Here is a 22,513-nt window from a genome sequence, read left to right as displayed (position 1 = left end):
ACAGCTGTGGCTGCCCCGTCCCTGAAAGCGTTCAAGGCCAGGTTGGATGATGCTTGGAGCAACCTGGTCTAGTGGAAGGTGTCCCCAAGGCAGGGGGATTGGAACTGGATGATCTATAAGGTCCCTTCCAACCCAAACCATTCTCTGATTCCGTGATTCCATGATTCTAAATTCTTTACTTTTTCCTTCTCCTTGTCCTTCCTCCTGCCACCCCAGATTCAGCAAAGACAGTTCAACAAGGCTTCCAACTCCACCTACTGCATATTCATGGTCAACAAGCCATACGCCATTACCTGCTCCGTGGTGGCCTTCTACATCCCCTTCTTCCTGATGGTGCTGGCCTACTACCGCATCTACATCACGGCGCGGGAGCACGCCCGGCAGATCCAGGTGCTGCAGCGCGCAGGGGCCCCCACGGACGGCCGGCAGCACCCCCCGGACCAGCACAGCACCCACCGCATGAAGACTGAGACCAAAGCTGCCAAGACCCTGTGCATCATCATGGGGTGCTTCTGCCTGTGCTGGGCCCCCTTCTTTGTCACAAACATAGTGGACCCTTTCATAAACTACACGGTGCCGGGGAAGCTGTGGACGGCTTTCCTGTGGCTGGGCTATATCAATTCAGGGTTGAACCCTTTCCTCTACGCCTTCCTGAACAAGTCTTTCAGACGTGCCTTCCTCATCATCCTGTGCTGTGGGGATGAGCGATACCGAAGACCTTCCATCCTGGGGCAGACGGTGCCCTGTTCCACCACCACGATAAATGGATCGACGCACGTGCTAAGGTGAGTGTTTTTTGGATGCTGCAAGATGCCTGGAGTCACTAGAAAGAGGATTTTTCCAGAGTTTTTGTACTCAATTGGTTTTGCTTTGAAACATCTTGATCGATTAAATGTTTAGAAAGGGAGGGGGCAAGAGAAATCCTTATGGTGCTCAGACAATCTGGGTTTGTAGATAACAGGTGCTGGCGTGTGCACTTTCTCCAGGGGTGTGCTCAGGAAAGAGTTGGGAGAATGCAGGAGTCGTGGGTGCGTTTTGGTGGTGGTGTTTTGTCAGAGGGGAAAACTTGACCCTACATGGAGCACCTTGGGGAGGCTGCCTACTCCATCTTCTCTAGGAAAGGGATCACAACCCCTCCTATAGTCCCTTCTCAGGTTCTGCCTTTGTAGGCCCTCCAGCCACTGCTGCGTCCTCTGAACTGATAAAAGGCAAAGGATGAACTTCTGCAAGCACCATGACTGTGAGCCATTCATTCCATGGCTCACTGCAAGGAGGGGTGTTACCACTTTGTCTTAGCAGCTTGGAAAATGCTTTTTACTGTAGCTCAGCCCCAGCCCACGCAGCCCTGCAGGAGCTCAGGGTGCCTTGTGTGGGCCATGGTACACAGTCCTGAGGGTTGGTAGTTTGGGGTTCCAGTGAATTTGAACCCCTCCCTTCTCTGACTACCTCAGTGTGTTCACTGCAAGAGCAGAGTGTGTGGGCTGTGCACTGGGTGGGTACAGAGGGGCTTGGAGGACTCTCTGGGATGGGACACTGCTGCCTTCCCACTGAGCACAGAGGTGGGAGGCAGAGCACAGGAGGAAGGGAGGGAAGTACAGTTAACTCCTGTAATATCAGAACAAACTGCAGTCTCTGAATAGAACCAGAGGTGTTTCTATACCGCTGTCTAGAGGAGATTTTGTTCTTTGGTAGATGGGTACTTGAGTCTTCACACTCGGATAAGGACTTGGTAACTGTCTTAGTGTTCAGAGCTGAACCCTCCCGGAGACTAAATCAGACACAGAGCACTTCCCAGCTGGGTCTCATCTGCTGGTTTGCCCAAGCTCGCTTCTGCAGTGATCTCTGAAGTTTTAGAAAGAGTCCTGAGCCATATAATGGATGGGGGATGTGGCAGGGCTTGTCACAACCTTGAGACAGACCTCTCAAGCTTTCTAAGTCATGAAGGACATTACAATGTATTTATCTCCTGCTGATTAAAAACTGTTTGGTGACCATGATCCCATGGTCCCAGAGCTCTCTGTCAGTGATGGATATGTGGCACTGTGCCATGCTCAGCCTGTATTTCTGTCAGATGCTCCTCTGCTGCAGTAAGGAGTGAGAGAGCAGCCCTTGTTGGGGACAGCTCTCCATCCCACAGCGAGTGAGCCGGTCCCCCTGGCTGGGAAGCTGCTGGTGTGAAGGCTGAAAACACATCTCTGCAGGGAAAGAGAGCTCTTGCTCCCATCCCTGGTTCACCAGGGTAGCTCTGTGCTCTCAGGACTGCACCCAGTGGATGCAGGGACCAGCACAGTGGCTTAGGCACAGAGAAGGAGAGAGTGGTGTCTCTTTTGGATGGCAAACACAGCAAGAGGATGGTTTTTGCTAAGTAGACAAAGCAGAGAGAGGGCACGCAGCCTCTCTCCTGTGAGGGCTGGAGATGTAGAGGGCAGGGAGCACGTCAGCCCAGAAGCTGAATTGCTTCGGTCTGTGCAGGCGTTTGATGTCTGAGTGTTGCAGATGGCAATGCCAGTGACTCCTCATGCCTCCAAGTTGTCTCATTGCTTTTGCACTGTTACCTCTCTGTGAGACTTCACTTTCTTGCCTTTGTCCTGGGAACAGGAAAGCTCAGGCCAGCAGAGTTGGGCTCCAGAGAGAGTGATCAAGCAGTCTCTGAACACCTCCAGGAGGGCTGAGCTGCTGCTGGTTTCCTTCATTCTCTGCTGAGTGTTCCTAAGCTGACAAAATCCTCATTTTGAGACTTTTTAAACACGTTGATGTCCCTGTGGTGGCCAAAGCAAATGTGAGGAGTTTCTTCTAAACCCAGGGGTGCCAATGGTCTCAGCCATCCTGGCCACCTGGGGAGGCTCTGGTGCACTGCAGGAAATAGTGGATCCCACTATGGAGCTGACAGCACGCTTTCCTCTTTTCCAGCTTCTCCCTCCCACTTGTACCCCTCTATTCCCTCATAGAATTTATCCATGGAAGTGTAGACAATCCTGCCAATCCAGGTATGACACCCATTGCAAAGACTCAGTAGGAACCAAACCCACACAGGGCATTGTCCACTTGCAGCTTTTACAAGTCCTGTTACAGATAAGAGGGTGTCAACTCTCTCCAACATATTCATGCTTGACTTAGATTATGTCCTGCCTTTCCATATCACTCCAGCCCTGCAGAAAGCACTCAGTTCCCACTGCTGCATTCCCTCCTCCCTCCGTGTGCTGGAGGGAGGCAGCTCTGCACATCAGCACTTCAGAGAGCAATTACGTTCTGTTTTCCTCAGCTTTGTAACTGATGAGAAAAGTGTGGCTTCTTTTCCCAGTGCAGATTCTGCACTGATGATGGTGGAGGTATGGGGATTAAAGCCAAACCAACTAATTGTAGTCTGTGGATAGTTAATCTCACTTGAGAATTTTTTATTTCTTCAGTGCTTCTCTCTTAAATGCCAAAAAGGTTGGATCCAGCATGAATGGTGGAGAAATTTAGTAAGGCAGGTTCTCTCAAGACATAACATACATTTCTTTGCTAGCTTTGAAATACAAGGGGGTTTGTGCCCAGCAGCTGAAATATTGAAACCTTCCTGTATGGGCTGGCTTCCTACCGACCCCACTGAGGAGCTGCACTGGGGACCTGACTCACACACTTCTTTTCTAACCTCAAGTTGTTTCTTCCCAACCAAGAGCTTCTGCAGCTGGGAGGTTGTGCAAGTGGGATTTTACAGCTGCTTTTTGTACCCTGGCAGAGGGTGCAGTGCCAAGAAGGACAGACCTTGTGGGCAGAGTTCCTGTCCCAAAAGCCACAGAGATTTGCTATTTATATTAAGCTGACATGAGCCATTTATCCTGAGAGGGAGCCAGGAGTGGTTGAATGTAAGTCTGGGATTTCTGACTCCACTTCCAATCTTGAGAGGATCTGAACTTTCCTTCAGCTCTGCACCATTCTGTCCTTGCTCACACCCATCTCACTGGTGCGTTTGCAAGTGCAGGAGTGTGTTTGTCACTGTCAAAATTGAGGCTCTTGCTCTGGGATGTGTCTGACCTGGGAGTGCCTTCCAGGCAGGGAAGGCCTTTCTTCTTTTTTTCGTCTGATAACTTTAGTGTCAAAATTTTCTGACATTCCCATTTTGGGATTTTTCACATTTGTATTAGGAATGGGGGGGGAAGGAGGAGCAGAGCTCAATAAAACACAGCAGTGAGAAGAGGCAGACACCCTCACCACACACAGATTTTGACTACGAGGGAAGCAGTTCTCATCCCTTCTTTTGTTTTAATTTATTCTTAAGTAGTCTGTGAAGATCGTGATGTTCTGGGTGACCCAGGCAGGGAGAGACTTATTACAGCACAGCTGGGGCCAGTCACAGCCCCAGTGGTGATGGGGCTGGGGAGCAGAGACTGCACAGTGGCTTGACCATGATATGAGGGTAATTACAGCTTTCTTAACGCCATGGCAACCACCCCACTTTATCCCTAAATTATGAACCAGAAGATGGGGAAAGGATTTCCTGTTAGTCACCCGTGTTGTTCTTGAACTCTCCATCAGCTAGTGTGAGACATCCATTCCTTGAACAGGGCAAGACATGGTGCAAAATGTGTTTTGAGGATGTCACGAACCATCAGGAGACAGATCTTGGTTAGAGCAGTATCTGTGTGTACAGTGGAAAAGTGTATAAGAACTAAATATTCAGCCTCAACAGAAGATTTTGATTTGCCTGTTTTCCAGGTTTGCTTTCTGAAAGTGTAGGAATTGCCAGAACCCCTATTTTTATCCCTGGATATTCATCTATTTCAATTCTGATCTGTACCATCAGAATTCAGTCAAGACACGTGCAAATGTTGAATTGAAATCTGCAGGGGTGGGTACAATCTGAAATTCATGCCCAATTCATTTTTCAATGGCTGAGATTGCAACTCACATGTCAACAGACAAAGGTTTATTTCTCTGGCTGCAGCACAAATTGCATAATTAATTTTAAAGATTTGCAATTCATAGTTATAATAACCTATGGTTTGGAATATCGTTCACTGAAAAGACTTAGGAATCATTCTGGAAAATGAGTGAATAGGAGAATTTACAATGAGCACTCAATTAATGTATGGCAAAAATTAGTACAGTAATGAACTGCAATAGATGCAGTTTCTGGATGGCTGTACCATGTGTTCATGGGTTCTGTGCACCACGAGACTGAAAGAAAAATTCCAGAGTCATCTGAAAAATGTTGTCTTGCCCTTTAAACAGATTGTTTGTGTATCATTTGTCATGCGTAGATATTTATTCAACACAAACCAACAAACTCGTGCCTTCATGAATCATTGAACCCCGTACTGCACAAGTGGATGGGAACCCAGGTCAGCATCGCTTGAATTCTTGGATAAAACAAGTTTTGAAATTTTGCCACAGCAAAGAGGATGACTTTGGGTGAAATGTATTTGAGCAATTATCAGAGTAGACAAACTCTGGAACATTTGGGTCAAGGAGGTCACTTTGGTGTGTTCCCTATTTCCTCTCAGAACTGCACTGCTCAGCACAGAGCACTGTATTAGTCTCTTCAGGGAAAGCTCTAGTGAGAGGTTTATTTACCACTCATTTTCCATCACAGAGAGGTCTTCTCAAAATGTCTGTTTTATTTCTCCAAAGTAAAACACATCTTGATTTTTCTCTTAAAAAAGCCCAAACTAACAAAGCTGGGAAAAAAAGAAACATGCACCTTGAGGCTGGAAGTTCATTGTCTTCATAAATACAAAATCAGATAAATAACCCCGTCAGCCCACACCCGTGTCAACACTCTGGAGGGGCAAAGACCCTGGGAGAAGTGTGCAGTAAATCCTGGTGTGCAGCTGGAGCACTGCTGTGCAGGGTTATTGGTCGCTATAGGGAACATGAGTCATTGTGCCAGTAAATCTCCCAAACTTCAGTGAGCCCTGGTGTTTCCCTGCTCCGTTGGAACAGGCACCTCAGCAACTCGGGTCTCTGGTTTTTAGAAATTTTGTAACTCCACAGATCTGTTGGAATAAAAATAAATCCATGCTGGTTGTAGGGAAGAGAAGGTCAGAGCTGCTGTGGAGCAAAAGGATAACTGATTACAGAATCATAGAATGGTTTGTGATTTGTGGCTCTCAGCCACCCTTCCCTAACAGCTGTGCACAGGGGTGGTCCTGGGGATGGAGCAGTGATCCCTTCCCACCTGCCATGGTGGGATTTCTTGGGCTCCAGTTGTGGCTTAACTCAGAAAACACACAGGTTCTTTACTCAGAGCTGCTTTCTGATGGACCCAGCAAATCTATTTCAAGGATCTGGGTTTTCAGGTAAAATATCTCCTCCTGTTCCTGTTCTCTCTGGTCCTTCTTTAGGCCCTAAGACACAGATCACAGAGCTTCCCGAGGCAGAATAACCACTTGTCCTCCTCTTCCTCCTCCACAGCCTTGGGTGGTGCCAGTGATGGGGCTTTTCCCTCCAGCCCAGCCCAGCCCAGCCCAGCCCAGTCCAATGCAGTCCAGTCCAGCCCAGGTGAGCCTCCAAACCAGCCTGTCCTCTGCTCTCCCGCCTCTCTTCTGTCTCTCCTGAGGCAGAGCCATCCCATGGTGTTTGACAAGCCCCAAGCTCTCCCAGCACAGATGTTTTTTGGCGAAGGTGCATGCCAATTATTCACGTTCCTCATTCATTCTGCCAGGCTGCCTGGAAACTCCTCCAAATTAGTTGAAAGGGTAAAATCCAATATTTATTGGTTCTTCCAGAGTTTCTGAAAGGTTTTTTTGTTTCATTTTGCTCTTAAGGAGAAATAGAGAAGCAGCAGGTGGGCACCTGGGTGCACAAAACTCACAAACATGCCCAGCAAGGGAACAAAATCCATCAATAACAAACATGTTATTTGAGCTTGGTTTGACCAAATTTGAAATTGGAAGTGAATCTTCATTGTGACTCAATTTTTAAACACAAAGGATGCACATCTTCAATTTAATTTGTTTCTTTACTTTAGCTATAATTGCAAGATAAATGTGCTTCCAGTGGGTTTTTCCCCTTTACACAAACTGTAGATGTTGTATGATTTTTTTTTTCTTATCACTAAGGTATCATTTAGAAAAGAATTTAATTGACAGGATGCTACTGCCCTAAGCTATAAAGATCTTTAGTACAAAGCCATTCCATTAGGGCTAAACTTTCTGCCTGGCTGGAACTGCCTGGGAATTTTAATGATCCTGCAAGATGGATCAGAGCTTTGATATATGTTAATGTCTTATTTACTACAAGTTCATTAGCCCCAAGACAGATCATTTGGACTTGGTCTGCTCTTCCCTTCATTGCCTCAGCCCTTGGTGGTTCACACTGGATTTGCACAGGCCATTTTTGGAGGCATTTTGGACTTGCTCTGCTTGTGGGACTCGGAGCAGGTCTGGGCTGCCAAGGTTTAGGGTCTGTGATGTCCCTTCTCCAGCAGTTGCCTTATTAATGGGACTGATAGGCAAGAACTGGCCCCCCTTTGTGAAGGTGCTGATAAAGCACATGCCCACTAAGTTCTTTTTAGAAAGTTTCTGAGCAAAACCTTGAGAAACACAGCAAATTATGTGCATTTAAAAATGGGAACTTCAGTGTTATTTCACTCATTTTGTCACAGCCCCAGGGCTGAGCCCTCTAGGCAGTGCAACCAGAGGCTGCTCAAGATATGTTTTCAGTTCAGGTATCAGTTCCTTGTGCCAGGAGAAGCAGCTCAGGACCACAGGCCCAGCACAGCTGTCTGGTTTCACCTGGCAAATGCAGGATGGGAGGAGATCTGATTGCTGTCTGTAAATGCTAATATTGTTAACCTTAGTCAAGAGATAATTTGGTTTTCACTTAAATTTCATTAGCTGCAAACCTGAAAGAGGATTCTATAAAATATAGGAGATAATTAGACTCAAGAACAACTAAAAAAAGGGGTTTGTCCTTTCTTGATGGAGCTTTCTTGTAATTTTTTTGTGAAGTGTTGCCAATATTTACAATCAAACTTATGTTCCAACTTCCCTGGCATGATTTTACAACTTGGCATCAGCCTCCTCCACAGTCACAGCCTTCTAATATTCACAAACACCGTGACTGGAAGTTGTGAGGGATTGTGAGCAGGGCACAGAGAGCTATAAATATCAGTAGGTACATGATAGCTCAGACAGGAGATATGGGCTGAGTCAGGGAGTGCAGGGGGACATTACACAACCTGCTGTGCAGGATCCACGAGCAGAGGAGCCCTTGGGTCCAGCAATGTAGATGTTCCACAACAGCTCAAGTTAACACTGTAAAATAGAGTTGCTCGTGTGGCAAAGGGCTTGGCTGTGTGTTGTTCTGTGCAGCATCAACCAACCTACAAACTAAAAGATGATACATGATCCCCTTCTGCACAGCTGTCTTCTTCCTTTCCCCTCTCCCTCATCCAAAGAAAGCTGTGTGTGTTGCTGTGTCTCCCGACTTCTACAAGTATGTGACTGCACAGGGCACCCTGTGGCAGTTGGTGGCACAGGAAACTCCTCCAGGTAGCTGATGTGGTCCCAAAGAGGCTGAATCCACCCTGGTCAAAAGCATTTGCAATGGTCAGGACATACTTCCAGCCTGGCAGCGCACATGGGGATGTGCAGAGAGCCGAGCAGCCACAGCTGGGTGGGTGGGAAGCTGCAGGAAGGGTCCCTTCCCTTTCCTGATTTCCTGTGCCCACCTTCCACGTCCAGTCATTCCTCGAACACCTTCAGGGATGGTGACTCCACCACCTCCCTGGGCAGCCCCTTCCAATGCCTGACAACAATTTTCAGTGAACAAATTCCTCCTGATGTCCAACCTGAACCTCCCCTGGTGCAGATTGAGGCCATTTCCTCTTGTCTTGTCCCTTGTTCCCTGGGAGCAGAACTCGACCCCCACCTGGCTTCCTCCTTCTGTCAGGGGGTTGGAGAGACTGAGAATGTCCCCCCTGAGCCTCCTTTTCTCCAGGCTGAGCCTCTGCAACTCCCTCAGCCACTCCTCTTAGGACTTATAAAGAAGGGAGGCTCCAGCAGAGTCTGGAAAATAACAAGCAGGATTTCCACTATGAATTGAAGGCAGCGAAGCTGTGAGGGGGTGGGAGCTGATGGCAAGACATGGCAGTGGGGAGCTGCTAAGCTGTTCTTGCTGCCTGAGATGCAGCCCCTGCTCTGCCCCTGTTGTGGCTCTGGAAGGCAGAGCCTGTCTGTGCTCACAGAATGAACCACGACCGTTCCCACACGCTGCACCTCCAGCCTGTGTGTGGGAGGACTGGGTTTTTTTTTTTATTGTGGGTGTTTGCTGAAGGTATTGCTGAAGCCTTTCTTTGTATTTGTAAGTGCAGGAGGCTCGTTGTTGAGGTGGGGTTATCCCCAGGGTAGAAGTCGAGACACTAATTATTTGTCTCTCATGTGTCATCTGTGAGGTTTGGGGTAAGGTTCTTCCTCCTGCCCCTTCCCTGCTTCTTCTTTCCTAGGGATCTGTGCTATATTTAGGAGCTGAAACAGTTTAAAGATTTTTTTTTTCTTTTGACACTTCAAAATTCTTCTGAAAAAAAGGTTGAAGAGTGGAGAAAGGGCACAGGGTAACCTTGGCTCTCCTGCCCTGCTCAGTATCCCTTCGGCTCCCTGGGATGGTGAGGCACTGCTGGCACCTCGCTGGGCTGTGTGTCTGTGCTGCACCCTGTGTCACAGGAGCCTGGTACCTTTCTTCACCCAAAACCTGTCTGCCAATAACCAGGACACTGCTGAAGCCTTGTAACCTGCTCAAAAGGTGCCTCATCAGAGGAAACCAAGAACTTCTGATAAGAGAAAAGCTTCTTGTAATTGTACTGAGTGAAATCAAGATATTTATCTTATCTGCTACAAAGGAAAGAGGGGATTAGGGTTTTAAAATGCCAGAGTTTCCTTCAATTTTAGTAAGATAATCTCTTTCAATATGTCTGTATATTGGAAAAAAAGATTAGAGTTAAGCTAAACCCCTTTTTGTTATTTGGCCTAATACAAGATTCAAGATCAGAACTTCTCTTCTGCATCAGTTTGTTTCTGGTAGGGAAGCCAAGGCACTGAAGGGCACCTTGAACTCGGAAGAACTGAAATATCAACTCATTTTTGTCTACTTTTTATTGCACGATTTGTCCTTTGGTAACAAAGCAAGGGTTTTTTTTCTGGTCTGAGATTTACTTTTGCTGTTGGTTGCTGTGGTTTCTCTCTCCCTGTGGAATGGCTGACCCCTGGTTTGGTACTTCCCTGTTTGTGGTATAATTCTGGAGGTTTCCATGAAAGCCCTTCCTGCAGGAAGCAGTGGGGATTCTGTGCTCCATGGGCTGTCCAGGGAAGCTGGGCTCAGTCCAACTGCCCCAGTAGCTGCCTGCCCACGCCATCCTGTGTCCTGCTCAGTCTTTGTATTACTGCTCACAAAAAATGGAGAGCAATCTGGTTTACAGAAGTTAGAGGTGATCCTGGTAGCCCCTCCCGTGCTGTCAGAGGATAATGCTAGAGGGAAGGATTCTGTTAGAAAAAGCAGAGAGAAGAAACCACAAGGATGGGATGACTAGTCCTGCTGCAGGCCAACATTCCTTCTCTGTGCAATTATTGTTGGGTTTCACTTCACTTCACTGTCTTTCTGATTCAAATGGAAACTTTAAGTAACTTACATTAATTGTTGTCTTTTCCAATTAAACCTCTTCGGTCTCTGACATGCACGACTGTTTCTTATTTCCCTCTGCTTTGCATAAAGAACAGCATGTCCCCAGCTCTGTGCTGGCCTGGAACAGGAACAAGGTCCCCACAGGCAGCTCTGGAGAGCTTGCACTGTGCTCTCAAGGGCTTCAGAAACACCTCCCTTGCTGTGATGCCTCGGCACCTACTGCCCTTCTGCTTCCCTCTGCTCCAGCATCTGCTGCTCTCCTCAAAGTTTCCTCTCCTCGTCCCTGCAAAAGGTAGTGCAGGGAAACAGCAAAGGGAGTGTGTGACAAAAGCAGGGAATTCATCTGCCCCGTGGGTCTCATTCAGTAAGGATGGGTTTGGTTTCCACATGTACTTTTTCATCCTTCCAGGTCTCCTGACAGTAAAAGCAAACAGCTCCTGTGCTGCACAGAGTGATCTGAATGGTATTTTTCATTGCTTTGGAGGCCTTGATGAAAAAGCAGGACATTATCTGTTGGGAAAAGCTCTAATCTGATTTCACTCGAGTCCTTATCGATATGGAACACCTTTATTGGACTGGCTAATCTAATCCCAACTTCCTGAATCAATGATATGATGCCAGATATTTACTCAGGTTCATACACCTAAAGTGGAAAGTGTCTGCTGAAAAATTAATTCTCTCTCATGTAATGGTATTTGGCTCAGCTTCTCAATGTGTCCTGTGTTGGGAATACGGGACACGCTGCAATAGCTGGTGCTGGGAGTGGTGTGATGAGATGGACAAAGAACTGAGTCGATTGTCTGCCTTCCAGCTGTAATTAGGAGTCCATTGGCCAGAGCAGAGCACTGCTGGCTATAGTGCCATGCTCCCTGCAGCTGGAATGCCTGACATCTCCCCCTGTCACGTGACAAAGCCCAGACCTGTTGGAAACACACCACATAAATAATGGAATGCAACTGAAACAATGGCATTTAGATAAATACACATATCCCTCATAATACATGTCAACATAGAGAATCTGATTCCAAGTCCTTTGGGACTCTCTCCATTCATTCCAGAGATCCAGAATAGGGTTTAAAACTAATTTTGGTACCTGAATAAACTATGTTATGGATAGCAATTTGCTATCCACCTACTTCTCTTCTGTTCCAGCTGACCTTTGCACAGCTTTGATGAATGTGTTCGGCTGTTTCTCTCCTCTCCAGAGATAATATGTTTTATCAGTCAGAGTGTTTTCAGACAATGCAAATCAGCATTTGCAGAGAGCTCCACAAGCCTTAGGCCAGAAATGCTATATAAACCTAAGCAATTATTGTCATGTTCTATTATTCGTTGTGGCAGCAGACATCTCCAACTCAGAGCTAATTGTTTAAGTGCATTTTAATTTTAGGTTAACTTCTTTGTTCTTTTTCCTTTTTCAAAAACCCTCTTCTTTTCTGATTGCTGTAGGAGAGTTTATTTAAGCATTATAGGCACCACCTTCTCCTCTGTAAACTCACACCGTGTAAAAGCTTCCCCGTTGCAGTAGTTAAAATTTTTTCTAAGGCTTTTGGGGTGTCTGTGTCAGAGAAGAGCCAGTTTTTCTCAAGAAATTTTAGTCAGCTGTTTGGGATTTCCAGGAAAGAGTCAAGGGCTTTCAGTACATCTGCTGGGATTTGATTGTCTTTTACCAATTTGCCACTTTTTGGATCCTTATTTCCAATTGCTGTGTGGCTGCTGGTGCCATCCTGCCTGGGTCACGGGCTTCAGCAAATGTAGGTACCTGCTAACCCTGCTGTGACCGTGTCTGCAGTGCTCACCCACCTGGGATTTCAGTCCTCGGTCAGCTCTAAGCATCTTTTCATTTTAAACTGCCCATTTCAAAACAGAAAATTGGCCATTTTGAGGTTTTTGGTTTTATTTATTTGGCATAGCAAAGGTTATCCTTGCAAACATCTGCTGCTCAGTAAATATGTGCATCTTAAAAAGAGATGACCTGACCTGGGAATTGATACAGACACAGTAAAGATGCACTATTGCTTTAGAGATGCCTTTAGTAGTACATTCTGCCTTGCAAATACTCCATCCCCCATTACATCTGGCTGAGTGAGGCTATTCCTGCATTAGCTGGTGATTTCCAGGCCTTACTTCTGCATTATTCTGTCTGTTCTCTGGCCATGACAGACAACTTCAGCCTTACTATCACCCGGCACACAACAAAGCAGTTTTAAAATTCAGGGAGCAAGATTTTGGAACCCTCCAGGGACTCCTTCCATGGTCTTCTGCAGGACTGCCTTTAAATTTGATTTCAGAAAATACAGATACACAGAGGCACAGGCTTAGAAATGAGATTTGCACAACAGAGCACTCCTTAGGATACAGCTTGACCATATTACTTTTCCTTGCTTCAACAGTACTGTGCTGGGAAGAATCCATCCTGCATCCTTCCTTTTCTCTGATGCTGCTTTCACTCATGGAAGTAAAAATAACCACTTTGCTTTATTACACCTTTTTCGGCAGTGACTGAACCAGTAGTTTTAAAGTCAGTCATGTCCCTGAAGGAAGTGTGTGGATTCTGTCTGACACTTGGTGAGTGTCACTGTCACGAACAGACTTTGCAGAGATATCCTTGCAGGCTTAGCAGAAGGGATGTCAATTAGGCTGTCGATTTGTGTTGTTCCACAGGCCCATCAAAGCACAGCACTTCAATAACTGAAGAGGCACAAGGTACTAAAGAGCATTTAGCCTTATCTCTAAAGTGCTTATGTTGTCATAGAATCATTTAATTTGGAGAAGACCTCCAAGACCACTGAGTTCAACCTGCAACAGATCCCCACCTTGTCACCCAGACCAGAGCACTGAGTGCCACGTCCAGTCACTCCTTGAACATCTCCAGGGATGGGGACTCCACCATCTCCCATTTTTTATGCTTTGCCTTGGTATTACATCACACACCAAATAATCTGACATCCACACAGGAGCATTATAATGCTCTGAAATCCTTACCTCTCTCAAAAGGAAGTATAGCAAGTCCTTTAGCCTCCAAGTCTTCCAAGGTCTGAGTCCTGGCAGCACTTTTTCCTCTGCTGAAGTGAATCCACCTCTGAAAAGTCGTGTGACAGCTGTTTAAGTGTCATGGTTTTGGTTTTTTTTATTAAAGAATTGAAGGAAACACAATATGAATTTGTCACTTTGGAAGGCTGCAGCGTTGCTCCATGAAACAGAGAGGAGCCAAACAGGCAAACTCAAGTACTAGTACCAAAGAAAAGAAAAATCAAGAAGCTGGTCATGTCTTATGTTAATGGTATGTATGAGTAATTTTATCACTGAGTGATCTGTCATCTGCCTGGCAGTGCACAGAAACAGTCACAGTTTGCATTGATATATTAAAGGCACATGTCATGTGTTTAGTGAGATTCATGCCCTGTGGTGCTTTTTTGACAAGTTTTTATAGCACCGTAGTTAGTATTTATTAACAGTGGAAGCACTTTATAACACTTTGATATAACATTTGAGACAAGAACTGCACAGAGCAACTACTTCATAGGCAAGAAAGCAATTAGGAATGACACTTCCAGAAGTGTTACCAAGAGATCTTCAAAGAGCTCAATTCCAAACCATTGGCAGCATGGTGCTGTTAGCACAGAGTATGGGAAGATTTGCTTGGCTTCATCCCAGCAGGAGTGTCACATCCACCTGCCCAGCAAGGAGATGCACCTTCTGCAGCACCTCAGCATCCCTGGAGCTCCCTCATTAGCCACAGCCCATTCAGCTTCATATGGGAGGAGGAAAACCAGGCACCTATCTCTGCTCTGTGTGACCAGTGACAGGACCCCAGGGAATGGCTGGAGCTGTGTCAGGGGAAGTTTAGGTTGGATATTAGGAAAAGGTTCTTCCCCAGAGGGTGGTCGGGCATAGAACAGGCTCCCCAGGGCAGTGGGCACTGCCCCAAGGCTGCCAGAGCTCAAGGAGTGTTTGGACATCACCCTCAGGCATGTGGTGGGATTGTTGGGGTGTCCTGTGCAGGGCCAGGAGTTGGACTCAGTGATCTTCTGCATCCCTTCCAGCTCAGGATATTCTGTGATTCTATAAAAATAGGATGCAAGAGAGTAGTTCATAAAATAAATCTCAAAGAACTCAGGGAAATGATGCACTTCAGTGACACACCATTTCTTTTTCTGTTTTTGAAAGAATCTTTGTCCTTGATAAATTTTAAAACAAGCCCATAAACATCCTTTAAAATAAGCTGTAGGCTAAACTAATTTCCTTAAAAGCCTCCTACCCCTGTGCATGGGTTCACATGGGTTTGCCTGGGAAGGTTTGGCTGTAAAATTGTGTATGCTCACCTTGGGCTTCTTATTGTCAGATAATTAATGGTTGAACAGCACAGGCTTCTAGGCTCTCCTGGAGTTACCTGCTCCTCTGTCCTACCTTATGGGCACATCTTGTTTGCAGTCAGAGGGCACACACAGACACACACACACGAGTTTTACACATATACTTGTCAGAGCACCCCAGACTCAACAGAAGGGCTTTGATTTTTCAGCAGTGCTTCTCCCCTTGGCTTCCAGTGCAGACCTGCAGCACCTGCAGTGCTGAGAATTTTGGAGGCAATTAGATTCTCATGATCCACAAAATCCATATATGCATGTATTGGGAAGCAGCAAAGAGGTGGTTGGACAGAGGCTGGTCTATGGAATATCACTCAGAAATATCAGGCACATCAAAGGACAGTTCTAATTTATATTCTCATGACATATGGAAAGATGTCTAACTCAGATGAATTTTTAGATGCCTGAAACTTAATTTCTTCACCAATCCAAATTCTCAATTGTTGTTGCCAAAGTTTTTGTCCAGCTATGATACAGATCACACGAGCTCAGAGACAGCCCATGTGGTTAAATTAGCCTTGCAAAGCTTTCATGCCCAAGCAGGCCAATTTTCAGCTGTTAATTATGTTGTCACTGTCACGATGCTATGTCACACCAGTTCTGCAGTCTCCACAGCCAATTCAGTGGCTTTTAGCAGAGAAAAAACGGCCTCCACATCGGAAAATTTTCTTTTTCATTTACAGTATCAGGCTCTTGTTGGCTGGTCAGGAAAAAAATCAGGACAAGGAAGGGGGTTATGGCTGGTCAGTGCATTAAGAGGCACTGGCAATTGTCTGTTACACTTCAGAGGGTTGATGAGAGACCAGTAGCACCTTGTTCACAGCCAACAGTGATATATTTTTAAAGCTCATACCAGGTGTTGGCTTGCAGCCAGGTACAGTTCCAACTTTACTAAAGATTAAATAGGAACTGCTGTACTCCTGCACTGCAGTCTGACAAAGTCAGGGAGCTCAACTATTGCTCCCCATTCTGTTCTTAAAAACCCAAACCAACATTTCCAGCACACTAGAGCTGTCAAAAGGCTCAAAGATCACCAGCCAGGGATCTACAGCAGCTCTGCATTGCCTCTGTAAATCAGATTTCTTAGCAGTGACATATCAGTTATCACATTTGGAAATTAGGTGGCCCCGTTGCTACTCCCTGGACTTTTCTTCAAGAGGTACAGGTGTCTTCCTCAAAAGAAGATTCTCAATCGGACTAAAGGGGCTTGTTGGTACTCATTAAATTAGCAGGAGGAAGGCAATATCTAGGTACCAAATCCCTTCCTAGAGCAATCCTGAAGAGGTTTTGGAAAATAGGCTTAACAGAGCATTCCTGCCTAAAACCATATCAGTGAGACAGGAAAAGGATATTCTTGAAAAGCAGAATGATTCCCAAAAGGGTATGAAAGGACTGCACCTGATGCCTCATACAGTTCTAACACAGTTACCACCACTCCTCTAGAAATCAGGTTTCCTCTTTAGTGGGAGTTTTGGGGATGGAGCTCTGACACTATTGGAATACAACTGCTCAGTGTTTGATGTTGGGCTAGGGGGAAAGCATTTTCCAATTAACCATCTCTGTGTTTTTTCCCTTCCCCCCCTTAACTACCTCACTGTGTCTGTCTTTCCTCCTTTCTGCACTAAAAGTGGCTGTTCCTCTGTCTCCAAGCTCCTCCTGCTCTTCTGCAGCAGACCAGCTCCTGTCTAACCATGAACATGCTCTGTAAGTCCTTTCTTTTATTACTGCAGCTCTGTGTCTGTTCGCTATTTACTGCAACGTAATTTGAAGCCTCATTTGATGTATAGCTGAAGATTTGTGGGGTAGAGGCAGAAGCCCCAGCTGAATGGGGATGTTTCACCTCAGGACATGGAAAGTGGGCTCCTGGCTGCAGGATGCTGTGGACAGCAGGGATGCTGCTTTTTAGGGATGGTTGTTCTAGGATGGTTGTTCTCACTCCAAGGACAATGGTACAGCACTGCAGGGTCCCATCAGTGGGCACCACACAGAGTAAAACAAGATAGAGAGAGTAGGTTTAGATTAGATATCAGAAAAAAAGTCTTCACTGTGAGGGTGGTGAGGCCCTGGCACAGGTTGCCCAGAGAAGCTGTGGCTGCCCCATCCCTGGAAGTGTCCAAGGCCAGGTTGGATGGGGCTTGGAGCAACCTGGGATAGTGGAAGGTGTCCCTGCCCGGGGCAGGGGGTGGAACGAAATGAGATATAAGGTCCTTCCAACCCAAACCAGTGTGTGATTCTATGACAATAACAAGCTGGGATTAATTTCACATTAGAGCAGCACAACCTCCTCCTTATGTCACAGACTGTGCTCAGGATAGGAGAGCTCTCTGTGGCCCTTGACTGGACCAAGTCTGATCCATGCATAGAGCATATAGGACTTTAAGTAATTCACAGAATCACAGAATATTCTGAGTTGGAAGGGACCTACAAGGATCATTCAATCCAACTCTTAGTCCTGCACAGGACACCCCAGCAATCCCACCATGTCCCTGAGAGCATTGTCCAAACATTCCTTGAGCTCTGGCAGCCTTGGGGCCGTGCCCACTGCCCTGGGGAGCCTGTTCAGTGCCCAACCACCCTCTGTTTTGTCTCAACCACCCTCTGCTATTCTTAGAGTTTAGATACAGCCATGAGAGGTTTGCATAGGGATGTGGAAAATTCCAATACCTGTCTTTAGTCAGTTAAGCTTTATGACAGCTCTGAGGCTTCCTCTTCCCTCAGGTGGTGTGCAGAGCTCCAGCTGGGTTCCTGCCACCATGGGACAAGCATCATGGGAATGCTCCAGGGGCCAGGCACTTGCAGACATGCAGCCCCAACATTAAAAAGAAAAACGGAATATGTGTGAAATTGGCTTCCTGCTCAAGATGTTTCTGGAAAGAGGGCAGGGAAAAGGAGCAGTGCTCATTCCAGCACCGAGAAAATCCTGGTGCTCACAGTGACAGTCTCCCTGTCTTGAAACTGGGATGACAAGTCACAGGGGCTGATATGACCAGCCTTTTGCATCTTCCATGGGGAGACACACAGAAAGCATCTGGCCCTTCCATTTCACACCCTCACAACAGCTCCAGCATCTCAATGTACCAATCCCTTCACCTGTGCCCCAAACTGTGTCCTTGGCATCCAGCTGACAAAGCCACAGACCCCGGGGAGATTGCACAATACCCACAAACCCTCCAATTATCCCAACAGATTTGTGACAGGCAGGGGGTTTCCTCTCCTTTTTCCCTTCAGTGCTTTTGTTTATTCCTCATTAGGACACTCAGATTTTGAAGAGAGGCAGCAGATTTCAACAGTTGCTGTAAGACAGCAGAGTTCAAAGCGGAGAACGCAGTTTCTGTTTCCTCCATCTGTAATGTTCCATAGCCAGGTTCCCTGGGTAGGATGGAGCAGACGTGGAGTCAGAGCTGTGATCAGGTTGCAATCTGCTACCTGTATCAGCACTCAACCTGCTTTTGCAGTTTTGCAAACCTCAGACTGGTTTGAGCTGGAAGCTTAAAGCTCATCTCATTCCATCCCCCTGCCGTGGGCAGGGACACCTTCCACTAGACCAGAGCTCCATCCAACCTGGGCTTAAATACTTCCAGGGATGGGGCATAAAGGACATTTCTCAGCAACAAGGGGTTACCAAAATGTCTTTTTGAAAGCAGCCAGTGGGAGTTGCATAAGCTGCTAATTTGAGGTAGGCAAACACTAGTAGGGACCTCAGGCACAGCCAGGGTATCCCTGCTAAACAGGAAGGGAACACTGAGCACTTCTTGGAGAGCACATTACTAGGAGAGAAGAAAACCCACAGTAACTTCAAGCATCTGATGCTTCCTGGCCGCCACTGAAACTTGAAGGATTAGGAGACTCTGGGGTGTTTCAGAGCTGTTTGGATTGTACCTTGGATACATTTGCATGTACAAGAGTAGCCATGAAGCAGAGCTCCTCAAAGGAGAGATCTTCTGGCCCTTTGCAGTGTCCGGGGCAGGGAGAGCAGTTTCCCAGTATCACCTCACACCATTCCAGATGGACTTGGTTCCTACATCTCAGGAGCTGTGAACAGCAGCTCTGGTTTTCAGCAATATTCAGACCCTTTCACCATGTCCTGTCACCTTCTGGAAGGCCCCTGGGCTCGTTCATGGCTGAGAATTCTAGATCTGTTTCTGCTCACTAAGCTGCTGTCACCAGTGCCAGCCTGTGTGAGCTGATGGGATGGGGCTGCACAGCTCAGACTCACTCAGACCCAGGTTAGGAGGCTCCTGAGGATTTTGCATGAGGCAGGTTCATAGCTCTTCTGGGGTCTGAGAGGCTTCACTGAGCCCTCTGAGCACAAAGGTCTAAATTGCAGCTGGAGGTGTCTAACATGCCTGTTATTCCTTCAGTCCTTTGTGTCAGGTGTTTGTGAAATGTCCTCATGTGAGTGTTTCTGTCTGCTTTCATCCCTCTGGCAATTTCTCCAGTGTCATTTCCCATCATATGCCCACATATTGTTATCCCTACAATATCCCTATGTCCACCACTTTATTGTAATCCATCTTGGTTGCAGTTTTTCCAAAAAGCCCAGCTGAAGAGAGGAAGCAGATGTGATCTGCAGTCTCCATCTCTGTGTGCTGCTATCTCTACTTTTCAGTAAAATTATTACCTCTGCCTGGAACAGTCCAAGCTGAGGTGCTGCCAAATCCTGTGACCCACTAACCCTTGAACATAACACTGTTCTCCTTGTTCTGCTAATCACAGGGAGGAACATCTTGATTTTCCACTATATCTATGCTAAAAAGTTACAAAAACTAGTCTGGTCTGGTAAGACTTTTACATGATCTAGAGACAGAATTGGGGTGATAAAACTGTTGTTCTTCTGCTTCTCTCTTTGTCCTTGTTTCTGTCCCTCAGTTGATTTTGTCACAGTTGTTATTGATGAGATACTCAGTGTGGCTGCAGGAAAGTTATTTGAGATCATGCTGAGGTTTTTTTAAGGCTTAAAAGTGCTGAGAGGAAAGCTGTCAGTGCCTGTCATAGGAACACAGCTGATTCAAACACTCCAGGCATCAGAAAAAGTATTTTCAACTTGTAACTCAAACCTTTTCCCACAATCATCCTTGGAGACTGCAGGACGTCACTGCCAAGGAGAAGGAAAAGCTCCTTTTTGTCTTTCTTCCTATGTTAACGATGCATTAGTGTGATGAGGATAATCTCTGGTGGGAGTTATGGCTGTAGTCATACAATAGTTGTCTTGGAAAGATGTTTCAGCAACAGAAATGAGGGGCTGCACAATTTTCCAAAGCAGTTTTGAAGAACGGTCTCAAAGAACAACTGGAAATACTGAGCCTAGAACAGGTTTCCAGCTGGAAAGGGCAATAGGAATGATCAGACATTCCTTGTAAGCCTCCCACCAGGATTGACTGGGAAGTGAATGTCTGGCATTTTGCTCGGTAGGTGCAGCACGTCCTCCCCTGCGAATGCCATGTGCTTTTCTCCAAGAGAAATGAACTTCAGTGCTGTGCAGTGTATCCAAGCTGACCCTGGAGGGGAGGGCAGTGCAACAGCTCAGCTTGAATCCAAAGGGAAGGAAAGTAAACATGCCATGGAAATCAGGAAAGAGAGGAAGACCTCCCTTTTTCTCCTGGGTAAAAGAGGAAACCGGCACATGAGTGTGTGTGTGTGCTCATGTCACTGGATTCCACTTGCACCACTGCAGCAGCTTCCTTGGCCCCTGCAGGGAACATCGTGCTGGGCTGATGCTTCCCCAACTGCCAGAAGCAGAAAACTGTGGAGCCAGCACCTCTGAAGGCTTCTCCTCCAGACAACTTCCATGGGACCTCCAAGGGTGCTCTTCCTTAGGATGGCAGGGATTTCCCAACCGAAGTCGTGCCTCCATCCTCATTTATTCCAGCCAATGACCCTGGAGTTGTGCCGTGTTTTAGCAGGACACTTGGAGACGCAGGGCAGGGACAGGCCCTGCAGAGCCACATCCTGGGATGAGCCACTGCACCATGGTGCAGATGGCAGCGCCATTTCCAGAGCTATAAACAGTATCATTGTCATAGCTCTTTGAATGGTACTGCCATATGTACTGGACAACCAGCATTTATGCTTGTGAGGGCTTTGGGCCAGCTGGATTTTCCCTCCATTGGGATGAAGCCAATTCCTGAAGTATGAATGAAAGTTGCATGCTTCTCTGGAGCAATTCCCCCACAGTACTTATGTTTGAGTCTCCAAGGATCATCATGCTCTCATCAGCCTCCTAACTCACAAATCCCAAGTGTCCTGCACGTGGAGAGATTGCTGATCCATCTAAACCTCCCTGATTGGTCCAAGAAGAAGCAGAAAGTTCATGGGAATTTTGAGAGCAAACCAGTCAGGCTCTATATGTTTGCCTTTAGCAAGTATTGTACTTAAAATGAAGTGGCTTTGACTGAGTGTGTTTGTCTGGGTGGGTGAGTGGAAAGTGTTCATCTTAAACAGTCGATCTCAGGGGTTGTGTACCTCACTGTGCTGCCCTCTGTTTGTATTGCTGAAGGAACAACAGCCATTTGCAGCAAAGAGAGAAGATCATGACGACACAAGTCACCACAAGTCAAGTTGACAAGCAGAGCAGAGCTCAAGGAGCATCAGGGCTGTGCTGCCCTGGGAGCTTGGGGGCCACAGGAGGCTCGGGGCAGCCCCTGCCTTTGCTCTCCTCTGTCCTTGCTGCAAGAGTTTTGCTGCAATGTCCCATTTTTTGCCATCTCAGCTTCTTTTTTTGGCAGAGAAGAGCAGGAGGGCAGCAGCTCTGGGCTTTGTTGGGCAAAGAAACCAGTATGGACATGTGAAGATACACAGGCACGTGTTAGGGGAGGGAGTGCCCTGTTTCCCAGGGAGCCCTCACAAACATGGAGATGCTTTTCCAGGAGCAGTGGTCCTGCTGGTGTGCCCATTTTCCTGGAGTGTGAGTCCCTTTGGAGGGCTGGCTCAGATCACAGGCCATGGCTGGGGATGCAGAGAGGGGCCAGGTCAGAGGGGGTAAATGCTTATGGAACCACAGCAGAGCTGTAAACTCTGCTGGGCTGTGGCTGAGCCCCTCAGCTGACAAATGCCAGATACTCAACATTAGTCTGATTTCTACTTCAGAAGAGGCCACAGAGGTCTGAAAACCCAGCACCAGGAAACGTGTTTCTGAGTCTATGTGTGCAATATCAGTAACAGATTCTGATGACTAACCAGTCCAGGCATTTGTGACAAATATTCCATTTACTTGGCCACCGGTTCGGAGACATATTCTAAGAACTAATTAATTCTTTCAGCTTCTGGATTAAACTATTGTGCAAAACATCCTATCAAACAGAGAACATTATATGGTATGTTACTGTAATTAAATAAAGAGATAACTGAGCTCGAGAGATGCCCACAACACTTAATTAAGATTAATTAAGCAACATGATTTACAGCTGGAGAAGATGAAACTGAGCAATTCAAAACTGGCTTGGCAAAGTGGCTGTGACGTGCTGGATTCATGAAAGCACATACTTTGTTTTTCAGAAGCACTGCAATGGCAGCCTCCCCAAGCAAGTTTGTTTAAAGAGGTT

General features: G+C 46.6%; 1 protein-coding gene across 3 annotated transcripts in view; it reads left to right on the top strand.

Annotated features, from left to right (window-relative positions):
• HTR4 (5-hydroxytryptamine receptor 4) overlaps positions 1-22,513 on the top strand; it is a 91,153-nt gene that overhangs the window by 53,438 nt on the left and 15,202 nt on the right. For 2 of the 3 annotated variants that reach the window (XR_003534134.1, XM_027682861.1), the window contains exon 6: positions 217-785. Coding sequence is in view for 2 of the 3 variants with exons in the window: in XM_027682861.1 (XP_027538662.1) it covers positions 217-785 (569 nt within the window). In the remaining variant the exon portion in view is untranslated. Of the gene's footprint in view, positions 1-216; positions 786-16,600; positions 16,677-22,513 lie in introns of all 3 variants that reach the window. The other variant, XM_027682862.1, reaches the window with a different exon arrangement.

Source organism: Neopelma chrysocephalum, unplaced genomic scaffold (assembly GCF_003984885.1).
Source record: "Neopelma chrysocephalum unplaced genomic scaffold, ASM398488v2 Primary Assembly neopelma1_63, whole genome shotgun sequence".
NCBI classification, from domain to species: Eukaryota; Metazoa; Chordata; class Aves; order Passeriformes; family Pipridae; genus Neopelma; species Neopelma chrysocephalum.
Note: the sequence above shows the minus strand (reverse complement) of the source record. Positions and strands in the feature narration are given on the sequence as shown.